Consider the following 12730-nt stretch of genomic DNA (forward strand, 5'->3'; position numbering starts at 1 on the left):
ATTGCTTTCAGGGCCTCCTGCAGGTTTAAGGCATAGTCCCTTATGCTGTCTGTGGCCCGTTGTTTGCACCCAAAGAATCTCATTTTTGTCTCTGCTGCAGTGCGGGTGTCAAAAGTACTCTTTAACTTGACCAGTATCTGGGTTACTGTCCCTTTATCTGTATCAGGCCAGGACTTCACTTCACGCTGGGCCGCGCCGGCTAGCTGCCCCATTAGTATGCCCACCTTCTGGCTCTCAGTCAGAGGATACACTCTAAACAAGCTGTGCAGCCTTTCTCTGAAGTCGCTCAGGGTATGTGACTCCCCGGAGTACTGCGGCAGCCATTCTGCTCCTGGAATGTACGGCATTGTGATCGGCATTACCGGCGCTACAGCGGAGGCTGGGGCGACAGCGACTGGGATTACATTGGCCGGTGCTGCTGCGTCTTGAGCTATCACAGCCACCTGTTCTCCCTCTGAATCGGACATCTTCCTCCCCCTTAGTGAACCTTACCAGGCTCCGCTTTCTTTTCAAATTCCCTTCTGGGTCGCGCGGGGTTAACGGCTCTCTGCTCTGATGGCGCGCTCCCTTCGCGCTCTTTTTCAGGCATGCCCCCCTTCTTCCTTCACTCAGCGAGGCTAATGGCGGCGGCAGTTTTCAAACAGTAACACAGTCTTTTAAGCACAGTTTCTGCAGGCGCACAGTACCCGGTGGGACCGGGCACGAAATCCTGTTCGTGACGCCAAAGTTGACTCGCCCACCCCAGGGCTATGGGACACCCGGTGCCGGGCCGGACTAGTCCGGGGGTCGTTAGTGGTGGCGGGGCCCGACTCCGTGGCCCTGGTGGGTGTCAATTAAATATGGCTGGTGAATAAAGTTTATGGTTGTCGTGACGCCACCTGTGGTTTGCGGCTATTAAGCCGCCGCTGCTCTATGGGGCCTCCGGGGCTGATGGTATGGCAGCTTGGATGGTCCTGCTCCCCACAGATGAAGCGGTACCCCGGGGCAACAGTTGGTGCTCGTGAGAGTCTATGGTGTGATGTTGTGTAAATAATACGGTGCAGGGCCGACAGGCAGTGAAAGAAACAGGCACAAACAGTAGTCTCTTTACCTTCTCCTCTTTTACTTGGCAAACGGTTAGTCCTGGGAGACCGTTACAGGTGGTAGAGGGCTCCGGCCGGCCTGGAAGTAACTGGGGTATCTTTTTGGCCAGATGAGTATGAGGCCTACTCCTGTTCTTTCCTTACTGTTATAGGACCCTGCTCTCTGGATTGGCAATGGCCCTCTTGCTGCTGGGACCTGTGGTTCGTCCCTTTTTCTATGTGGTAGGCTGCGCAGGCCCTCTCTGGTGCTTCTCTACTGGAGTCCACACCGGGCCCTTGGGATGCAGCTGTACCTTCAGATTGCTTCTGGGCCAGGGGGCTTGCAGCTCTCCTGCCCTCCGGATTCGGCTACCAGGGAAGCATTTTACACCCTGGCAACCACAGACTCCGATGTCCGAGTCTCTTCTGTGCCTCTCTGCTCCTCCTGCTTCACTGGGCCAAGCTACTCCAGTTCCAGGCCCCAGTCCGCAGGACAGCACTACTCTGTGTCTGCTTTCTCTGCTTTCTCTCTACAGACTGAACACTAACTCCTCCCTCAGGTCAGACTTAAGGAATGCTCCCTGGAACTCCAGGTTCAGAGCTCCCCCTGCTGGCCTGAGGGAGAAACTGCGTTGGATGTTAAACTTACTGGCCAATAGACCTCCCAATTACCTCCAGGCTCAGCATTAACCCTTTGGAGGGGCAATGCTGTTGTGGCGACCAGGTCCTGGGGCGCCACATATACACAAAACAGGGCAGAGCGATGCATAGTAAAAGGACATTTAAATAAACAAACACTGAGCTCAGTGTTTGTTTATTTAAATGTCCTTTTACTATGCATCGCTCTGCCCTGTTTTGTGTATACATTTGTGTTTCTTCAGATATTTTGTCATACCATGCCTGAGGAAGAGACCTGAGATGTCTCGATAGCTTGCTTTATAACATCATATTTTATTTTAGTTAGCCATTAAAAGGTATCACAACTACAAAATTTTAATTTTGTTTCTCTCACTGAGAGCAATCAATCATTTTTGAACTGGCTAACACGGTACCAAAACCTTTTTCATTTATTATCCATACACAGTACAGTAGGTGCAAATCGATTTGCTTGTCCCAGTTCATCGGCCATGGCAGTAATCTCTGATTGATGGATGGGAACCCTGACAACTGCTTCTTGCCTAACAGTTTGATTATCTGACCTGGTGTAAAATCACATGTGCATCACTCCACAAAAATAATGTTGTGTTAGGCTGGCTAATCAAAAGAAGAGCCATGGATACTGTCAGAGCCATTTCACAGCAGTCGCATATTACTGACTTGGCCAGTTGACCATGTTGTGAGAATGGATTCCCACCAACACTAATACAGACTGTAGTATATTTAGAGTTTCCTGGAGAAGACTCATATAGATGTTTACATACATTATATAGTCATTTAGGGACAATGTACAATGTTACTATATGATTGTATTAGCATTGCTTGGTGCACTGGTTCACAATACTTTAGTGCTGACACAGCTCTGAATTGTACTTTTGTTTTACAATATAGCAATAACTACATTACTGCAAAAGAAAAGATGGAACATGTGAAGAAACCGCTGCCTAGCACATTCAAAAGCCAAGACATTACTGATTTGGCTGCAAAACTGGAAAACCTTGCACAGAATACACCATTGCGTTTCAGCGATGAAGCAATGAGGCCTCCAACAAAAAGCATCTCCCGGTTTGGTAACCTCAGTCAGCACTCGTTCTTTTCCAGGCATAACCCTCATCCTCATCGCGTTACACACATTCAAGGTATGTTTTGGCAGGCATTGTTTTATCATATAGAAGAAAATATAAAACTATAGACATTGAGATTTTATTCTAAATGCTAGGGTGCAAAAATGTTCTCAATTTTAACCACCTACAGTAGCATCATGTTCATTCTGATTTATACACATTGTCTCCCCTTTACATTTCAATTTAATCAATAGATCTTGGAATAATAATAGCTTCCACAATTGAGTGTTTAAAAAATGTTCCTGTGCTGAGATAATCTTATATAAGTCTCTCTGCATAATGGCTGTGTCTGACCGTACAGGGGCATACCACATCTCCTGTGTCGGGCAGGAAGGAAAAAATATACAGGCAGGACAGCATGGCATAACAAATAATTCTTTCTTTGAGGTAAAACATTTTTTAACTCCTTCACGATCTTTGACATAAGTTTAGATCATAGTCAGATAGGGGTTCGCGACCTAAGAGGTAAAATTATGTTATCGTGATTGTGCAGGCATAGCAGCTGTGGCCAGACGATCACCTCTGGGAGAGTAAGTGATAGCCGAAATGTGTCTGTTACAGCCAGGATCGGTCTCCGCACTGTCTCTAACTGTTTAACCCCCTAAATACTGCTAACCAATAGCGATAGCAGCATCTAAGCGTCTGGGACATGGAGTGTGCCTGTTCCACCCAATATGAGCACCCACAACGTGATTACGAGGTCTCGATCGTTGCCTTGTCAACCCAAGGTCATCACGACAACCTCCTAGTTAGTCAGCTATGGTAAACCTTTTAGACCATGCCAGTAGCATGGTGTAACAGGCTTCAGTCAGTGCAGCACTGAAAGGTGTATGAAATTGCCATGCTGGTACATAGCAATACATTATACCAGCAATGAGAGTAATACAAGTTGATGTTACTTATAGGAGTTAAGTAAAAAAAAGTGTTTGGGGTTTGTTGTTGTTTGTTTTGTTTTTTTAATCGTAAAAATATTTTTTGAAAAAAATCCGACAATAAAAAAATGAAAACAATATTATACCGATAACTATATATACACTGGAGATCAAAATTAGAGAAAAACACACAATTTCCTAAATGTTAATGTCATTATGTAGTCCTATGTGTTTATATCCTAACATGAGTAAATGAGCAGTATTTTAAGCTTATTTCATAAATTGAGTTTATTCCAAAACACATACTAAAAATGTATATAAGATAAATGAAAAAGAACACTGATCAAAATTAGAGAACACGTTCAGATACCTGCAAGTTATTGCTGTTAATTTGGCACCTGATGCTAATTTCCTTAATTATCTGACAAACCTTATTTAAGGCCCCCGTCACACGTCCGTGAAACACGTGCGTGATTTTCACGGACGTGTCAAAGGTGCGTTTTCCCCTCTGTGTGCCGTGTTTATGGCACTACGTGTGTTCTCCGTGTGTTATCCGTGATAACACACGGAGAACGAGAACTTTCAACTCACCTGTCCCTGGGGTCGCTGTCCGTGGTGCTGATCTTCGGTCTCCAGCCCTGCCGACTCCCCGCTGCTGCCGCTTCCGCCGCAATGAAGTGAATATTAAATAAGCATAATGACCGGCGGTCGGCAGCAAGTGACAGCAGCGGCAGAGACAGGAGGGCTGGAGAAGGTGAGTAAAGTTTTATTTTTTTCGCTGACACGTGTGTTTCTCCAGCGCGTGTCACACGGGACCACATCCACACTTCATCCGTGTGGTACATGTGCGGGCCGTGTGACACCTGTGCTGCCGGAGAAAAACGGACATGCATCCATGTGGAGCACACGGGCTCACGTCTGCTTCACATTGAGGCACAAGCCAATGGCTGCACATGTGCGTGCACATAAACCCATTGATTTTAATGGATTTACATGTGCCCGTGTCTCCGGTACGGACCTAGCACGTACCGGAGACACGTGCGGGTGAAGGGGGCCTAACTGGCAGTCTATCTTTCCAGTTTGCACTGACTTTGCAAAAATGGTGAGTGAAACCCTCTGGCAGCAGGTTGTCCAGACGCAAGCCAAAAGGGTGATCCTATCAACCATAGCAAAATAAGTTGGTTGTCTGTGATTTCGAGAATATTGCATCTTTACAATATTACAAACTCTTTCAAGTCCCCCAAGAAGGCTGGTCGCCCTTGCAAGACTAATGCAAGAGAGGACAGGATAATGTGGAGACTCTCCATGGGTAATCGTTTCAACACCACAGTTGGAATTGCTCACCAGTTCAGCACTGAACAGGCTAAGGATCTGTCTCGCCATAGAGTGTCACAACGTTTAAGAGCATTTGGGCTGAAATCCCACTCTGCAGTGACCAAACCTCTCATAAGTAGAAAGAATCAAAAGGATAGACTGCACTTTTGTTGTGTAGAGAGAGGAGATGTGGTCCACAGATCATTTTAATGATAAAAACAAGTTTAATTATTATTATTAATTATTATTATAGCGCCATTTATTCCATGGCGCTTTACAAGTGAAAGAGGGTATACGTACAACAATCATTAACAGTACAAAACAGACTGGTATAGGAGGAGAGAGGACCCTGCCCGCGAGGGCTCACTGTCTATAGGGAATGGGTGATGGCACAATAGGTGAGGACAGAGCTGGTTGCGCAGTGGTCTACTGGACTGAGGATTATTGTATGTTGTAGGCTTAATATAAAAAAAGCAACAATAAGAGGATAATGTCCTCCCTTCTGTTGGGCCTTGCATTGTAGAGTGTCTGTCCGTGCATGATATACAGTGGAGTACGGCTTGGCAGCCCGCCTGATCTAATAGAAGGGCGTTACCTAATAGGCTGCGGGTTTGTGACTGTGTCATCTGCATGTGAACAGCGCTCTATGCAAGCCACTTGTGTGCAGTTTTATCATCTAGCAGTCACCTCCCCTCCATTCCATGAAGGTGTGTGTGTGTGATGTGCTTCTCCTGCACCTGTGATGTCTCCACTTAGTGGGGGTTTAGCTGTATCCTGCTAGAGCATCAGTTTTTGGCCAGGGCGATGTACACACTGCAACCCAACTTGCTGTGAGTAATACTTGATTTTTGGAGGACATTATCCTCTTATTGTTGCTTTTTTTATATTTAGTGTAGGGACCTACAGACATGAGGTCCCTTGACGAGGGTGTAGGCTTACGTTTTATGGCCATAAATACCAACAAAAACCTCATATTTTTTTGTTTGTACAGGATACAGCCAGGCCCCTTTCTGTTGGGCCTTGCATTGTAGAGTGTCTGTCCGTGCATGATATACAGTGGAGTACGGCTTGGCAGCCCGCCTGATCTAATAGAAGGGCGTCACCTAATAGGCTGCGGGTTTGTGACTGTGTCATCTGCATGTGAACAGCGCTCTATGCAAGCCACTTGTGTGCAGTTTTATCATCTAGCAGTCACCTCCCCTCCATTCCATGAAGGTGTGTGTGTGTGATGTGCTTCTCCTGCACCTGTGATGTCTCCACTTAGTGGGGGTTTAGCTGTATCCTGCTAGAGCATCAGTTTTTGGCCAGGGCGATGTACACACTGCAGCCCAACTTGCTGTGAGTAATACTTGATTTTTGGAGGACATTATCCTCTTATTGTTGCTTTTTTTATATTTAGTGTAGGGACCTACAGACATGAGGTCCCTTGACGAGGGTGTAGGCTTACGTTTTATGGCCATAAATACCAACAAAAACCTCATATTTTTTTGTTTGTACAGGATACAGCCAGGCCCCTTTCTGTTGGGCCTTGCATTGTAGAGTGTCTGTCCGTGCATGATATACAGTGGAGTACGGCTTGGCAGCCCGCCTGATCTAATAGAAGGGCGTTACCTAATAGGCTGCGGGTTTGTGACTGTGTCATCTGCATGTGAACAGCGCTCTATGCAAGCCACTTGTGTGCAGTTTTATCATCTAGCAGTCACCTCCCCTCCATTCCATGAAGGTGTGTGTGTGTGATGTGCTTCTCCTGCACCTGTGATGTCTCCACTTAGTGGGGGTTTAGCTGTATCCTGCTAGAGCATCAGTTTTTGGCCAGGGCGATGTACACACTGCAGCCCAACTTGCTGTGAGTATGTTGTAGGCTTGTTGGAAGAGATGGGTCTTGAGGTTCCTCTTGAAGCTTTCCACAGTAGGGGAGAGTCTGATATGCTGAGGTAAAGCGTTCCAGAGTATGGGGGAGGCACAGGAGAAATCTTGTATGCGATTGTGGGAAGAGGAGAGAAGAGAGGAGTAGAGAAGGAGATCTTGTGAGGATCTGAGGTTGCATGCAGGTAGGTACCGGGAGACTAGGTCACAGATGTAGGGAGGAGACAGGTTGTGGATGGCTTTGTATGTCATGGTTAATGTTTTGAACTGGAGTCGTTGGGCGATGGGAAGCCAGTGAAGGAATTGGCAGAGTGGCAAGGCTGGGGAATAGCGAGGGGAAAGGTGGATTAAGCGGGCTGCAGAGTTTAGGATAGATTGGGGAAGTGCAAGAGTGTTGGAAGGGAGGCCAGAGAGCAGGAGGTTGCAGTAGTTGAGGCGGGAGATGATGAGGTCATGCACTAATGTTTTTGCTGATTCTTGGTTAAGGAAAGCACGGATCCAGGAGATATTTTTGAGTTGTAGTCTGCATGAGGTGAAGAGGGCTTGGATGTGTGGCTTGAAGGATAGAGCAGAGTCGAGGGTTACTCCAAGGCAACGAGCTTGTGAGACTGAGGAGAGTGAACAACCATCAAGTTTGATGGAAAGGCTTGTTGGAGGAGATGAGTGAGGAGGAGGAAAGACAATGAACTCTGTTTTGTCCATGTTAAGTTTTAGGAATCGCGCAGAGAAGAAGGATGAAATAGCAGACAGACATTGTGGAATTTTGGTTAGTAGAGAGGTAATTTCAGGTCCAGAGAGGTAGATCTGTGTGTCATTGACAATTAATATGAGTCTGATTTTAAACATTATGTTCATCAACAAACTGGAGAAAGACTGAACCCAAAATGGGTTAAGCGGTCAGTGAAAGGTGGTGGAGAAAGTGTCATGGTTTGGAGATTTTTTTCTTCAGCAGGAGTTGCACCTCTCATACAGCTACTTGGTAGAGTGAATGCAAGTGTGTATCAGAACCATCTTCAATAACATGTGGTTCCTTACTTGCAATCATCATTCAATGAGCAAGCAATTTTCATGTAAGACAAGGCACCCTGTCACACAGCAGAATGGTTAAAGCAGTTCCTTGGAACAGAAAACGCTGAAAGAGTGAAATGGCCAGCCCAGAGTCCTGATCTAAACCTAATAGAAAACCTCTGGAAAATCCTTGTTCACAAAGTTATGGCCAAGAAACCCACAACAGTCAAAGAACTGTGGAAGAGACTGGATGAAGACTCGACCAAAATCACAACCGAGCAGTGTGAGAGACTAGTGATTAGAGATGAGTGAACCGGTCGCGGTTCGGCTCGAGCTCGGTTCGCCGAACCGACGTCTGGTTCGAGTTCGGTTCGGCGAACCGGTTCGGCGAACCACTTGAACCCATAGGAAACAATGGGAGGCAATCACAAACACATAAAAACACCTAGAAAACACCCTCAAAGGTGTCCAAAAGGTGACAAACAACTCACAACACAAACACATGGGAAAGTGACAAGGACATATACTCATGCGAAAACAAAAAAGCTGGACAAGGAAAAAGAAGAGGAGACACAGATATAGGCATGGCATGCCCTTCTAAAATGATGCAAAACACCACAAAGTGACTCAAAGCGAAGTCTCCCTTTTTTCCAAAAATTGGGCCACACAGACACCCACCCCTTCAGTGGCAGCACTTGTGCCCCAGTTGTACACTTCACAGGTAGATTTGCATCAAGCACATTCAAAAATACGCCATCCTTAACCGTCCCCAGGATGACACCGGGGTAGGTAGCAAAGTCTTTGCTGAACCATGACTTCACCATTTTGGCTCCTTTTAAAAAACACAGCAAGGGTTACTCCAAGCAGAGTCTCCCTTTTTTTTCCAAAAATTGGGCCACACAGACACCCACCCCTTCAGTGGCAGCACTTGTGCCCCAGTTGTACACTTCACAGGTAGATTTGCATCAAGAACATTCAAAAATACGCCATCCTTAACCGTCCCCAGGATAACACCGGGGTAGGTAGCAAAGTCTTTCCTGATCCCAGATCTGTTCATCTTGGATCCTTTTTAGAAACACTGCAAGCAAGGGTTAGTCAAAGTGGAGTCTCCCTTTTTTCAAAAAATTGGGCCACACAGACACCCACCCCTTCAGTGGCAGCACTTGTGCCCCAGTTGTACACTTCACAGGTAGATTTGCATCAAGCACATTCAAAAATACGCCATCTTTAATCGTCCCCAGGATGACACCGGGGTAGGTAGCAAAGTCTTTGCTGAAACATGACTTGTTCATCTTGGCTCCTTTTAAAAAACACAACAAGGGTTACTCCAAGCAGAGTCTCCCTTTTTTCCAAAAATTGAAACACACAGACACCCCATCAGTGGCAGCACTTGTGCCCTAGTTGCAAACAGGATGTTTTGATTTGCATCAAGCACATTCCAAATCCACAAGCATTTACTCTCCCCAGGATGACACAGGGGTAGTAAAGTCCTTGTGGATCCATGACTTGTTCATTTTGATGAACGTTAGTCTGTCCACATTGTCACTGGACAGATGCGTGCGCTTATCTGTCAGCACACACCCAGCAGCACTGAAGACACATTAAGAGACAACGCTGTCAGCTGGACACGACAAGATCTCCAAGGCGTAACTGGAGAGCTCTGGCCATTTTTCAAGATTTGAAGCCCAAAATGAGCAAGGTTCGATTTGTAAAGTCATGGCATCGATGTTCATTTGGAGATACTCCTGTATCATCCTCTCCAGCCATTGACTATGTGTCAGACTTGTTGTCTCTGGTGGCCTTGCAAAGGATGGTCTAAAAAAATGATGAAAAGATTCAATAAAATTGCTGTTACCAGCACCAGATACGGTGCTGCTGGTACGGGTAGACTGTTGAAGATGACGAGACCGTCCCATGTTTGTCAAGTTACAACTGGTAGATTCACTCCGTGCACCACGGTTGTTTGGTGGAAAAGCCGAGTTAAGATCGAGTAACAGCTTTTGCTGATACTCCTGCACACGTGCGTCCCTTTCTATGGCTGGAATTATGTCACAAAATTTGGACTTGTACTGGGGATCTAATAGTGTGGCAAGCCAGTAGTCATCATCCCTTCTAATTTTTACAATACAAGGGTCATGTTGGCGGTAGTGCAGCAAGAAGGCGCTCATGTGTCTTGCGCAGCCATGTGGACCAAGTCCATGCTGTGTTTGTGGCATAAAGGTGCTAACCGTTCTTTCTTCCTCTGACATCTCCCCCCCAACCTCTTTCAACTGAAATTTGACTAAGGTCTCCCTCATCCGCTGAGTCTTCCATGTCCATGCACAGTTTATCCTCCATTTCTTCATGTTCTCCTGCACCTTCCTCAACATTTCGCCGGCTACCATGCGCCCTTGTTGATCCCTGTCCCCCATGGTCCCATGCCTGCCGCCTTGGTGATGATGAACGTCTGGATCTTGGTGATGTTGTTGTCTCTTGCGCATATGAATCCTCCTGTAGTTCCTCCCCTTCATGTTGTCCCACCCCCTGACTCCGAATAGTGTTTAGCGTGTGCTCCAGCATGTACATGACTGGAATTGTCATGCTGATAATGGCATTGTCAGCGCTAAACATATTTGTCACCATGTCGAAACTGTGCAGAAGGGTGCATAGGTCCTTGATCTGAGACCACTCCATCAGGGTTATCTGTCCCCCCTCTGCATCTCGTTGGCCCAGGCTATACGTCATGACGTATTGCACCAGGGCTCGGCGGTGCTGCCACAGTCGCTGTAACATGTGGAGAGTCGAATTCCAGCGTGTCGGCACATCACATTTCAGGTGATGAACCGGCAGGCCGAAACACTTCTGGAGCGATGCAAATCGCTCAGCTGCGGCGGTTGAATGGCGGAAGTGAGCAGACAGTTTTCGTGCCATGTTCAGAAGGCCATCTAGGCCGGGATAGTGTGTTAAAAATTGCTGGACAACAAGGTTCAAGACGTGAACCATACAAGGCACGTGTGTCACCTTGCCCAGGCGAAGGGTCGCACCCAGGTTTGCAGCATTGTCGCACACGGCCTTACCAGGCTGCAGGTTGAGTGGAGACAACCATTTACCAAACTCAGTCTCCAGAGCTTCCCACAACTCAGCCGCTGTGTGACTCTTATTTCCAAGACATTTCAAGATAAAGACCGCCTGATGCCGTTGCGCTCTGCTGCCAGCATAGTAATGAGGGGTGCGTGATTCCTTCTGCGCAGTTACAACGCTGGTGGCCTGACCAGGCAGGCTTGGGGCGGAGGTGGAGGACCCACATTAGGTTGAGGCGGCAGAAGCAGTGGAGGAACTTGGACAGACAGAGGATTGACGCCCAAGTCGTGGGGACGGCAAGACTTGTGCAGCAGCAGACCCTTCACCTTCTATCACCATAGTTACCCAGTGCCAAGTCAGCGACATGTAACGTCCCTGTCCATGCTTACTGGTCCAAGTATTGGTGGTGAAATGCACCCGTTCACACACAGAGTTTCTCAAGGAAGCGGTGATGTTGTGTGCGACATGCTGGTGTAGTGCAGGCACACCTTTCTTAGAGAAGTAGCGGCGAATGGGCATCTGGTACTGGGGCACAGCGACAGACATAAGGTCTCTAAAATCCTGTGTGTCCACCAGGCGGAAAGGCAGCATTTCGGTAGCCAAGAGCTTACAGAGGGATAAAGTCAACCTCTTAGCTTTGTCATGGGTCGCAGGAAATGGCCTTTTATTTGTCCACATCTGAGGGACAGAGATCTGGCTGCTGTGTGTAGACGGTGGTGAGTAGGCTGTCCCTGAATAAATGCAGGTTTGTGAGGAAAGTGCTGGCGTAGACATGATGTTGCCTTCATCCAACGTTGATGCTATCCATCTCTGAGAAAGCTGTACACACGCACTTGTTTCCCCTTCCAAACCAACTGACGACCTACCAAGCAAACTGCCTGTTGCGGTTACACTGGTGGAAGTTGTGCATGGAAAACCAGGTGTGACAGCTGTCCCCACAGTCCTAGAAGATGAAGAGCGCGCGGATGCACTGGAAGAGGCAGGCGGTGGATGGTCCGCTCCGCTAGGCCGCATTGCAGCACGGTGAGCTTCCCACTGGGACATATGATATTTATTCATGTGACAATTCATGGAAGAAGTTGTCAAACTGCTGAGGTTTTTGCCTCTACTAACAGATTCCCGACAAATTTTACATATCACATGATTTGGGCGATCCTTTGCAAGGTCAAAAAAGGACCAGGCTGGGCAAGGCTTAGAGGACATGCGACCTGCTGAGCCACCCTGACTAGTGCTCAGAGGCAGAGTGGTGGCTGAGGAGGCAGTTCTAGACGTGCTACCAGTACTCCTCCTCTGTCCAGGAAGGCGCAAGGTAACTTCGTCGTCAGTTGCATCCTCCTCCAGCGCCTCTGTTGACCTCCTCGCGTGCCTGACTGTGGGTTGACAGTAGGTGGGATCTAGAACTTCCTCATCAATTGTTGTGTTTGCACTCCCCTCACCCTCAGACCGAGCTTCTTCCTGCCCTGAACGAATATTTAAGTTGTCATCCCAATCTGGTATCTGCGTCTCATCGTCATCAGTATGTTCCTCATTGTCTATTACAACAGGTGTTACAGTTTGTGAATAAGGGTCAACATTATGCTCAGAAACTTGGTCATCACGGCCTGAATCTGAGTCACAAAGGTTCTGGGCATCACTGCAGACCATTTCCTGGTCTGTACTCACTGTAGCTTGGGAGCAGACCTCTGATTCCCAGGCTATAGTGTGAATGAACAGCTCTGCAGACTCAGCCATCTCTGTTCCACCATACTGTGCAGGGCGGATGGAGACT

At 47.3% G+C, this 12730-nt stretch overlaps 1 protein-coding gene across 4 annotated transcripts in view; it reads left to right on the top strand.

Moving 5' to 3' along the window:
- Positions 1–12730, top strand: part of TBATA (thymus, brain and testes associated) — a 123394-nt gene that overhangs the window by 48187 nt on the left and 62477 nt on the right. For all 4 annotated transcript variants that reach the window (XM_075347261.1, XM_075347260.1, XM_075347259.1 and 1 more), the window contains one exon: positions 2610–2857. In XM_075347261.1, the coding sequence (XP_075203376.1) occupies positions 2638–2857 (220 nt within the window). In that variant the 5' untranslated portion in view covers positions 2610–2637. The remainder of the gene's footprint in view (positions 1–2609; positions 2858–12730) is intronic.

This window comes from Anomaloglossus baeobatrachus, chromosome 5 (genome assembly GCF_048569485.1).
Source record: "Anomaloglossus baeobatrachus isolate aAnoBae1 chromosome 5, aAnoBae1.hap1, whole genome shotgun sequence".
In the NCBI taxonomy this organism is placed as follows: Eukaryota; Metazoa; Chordata; class Amphibia; order Anura; family Aromobatidae; genus Anomaloglossus; species Anomaloglossus baeobatrachus.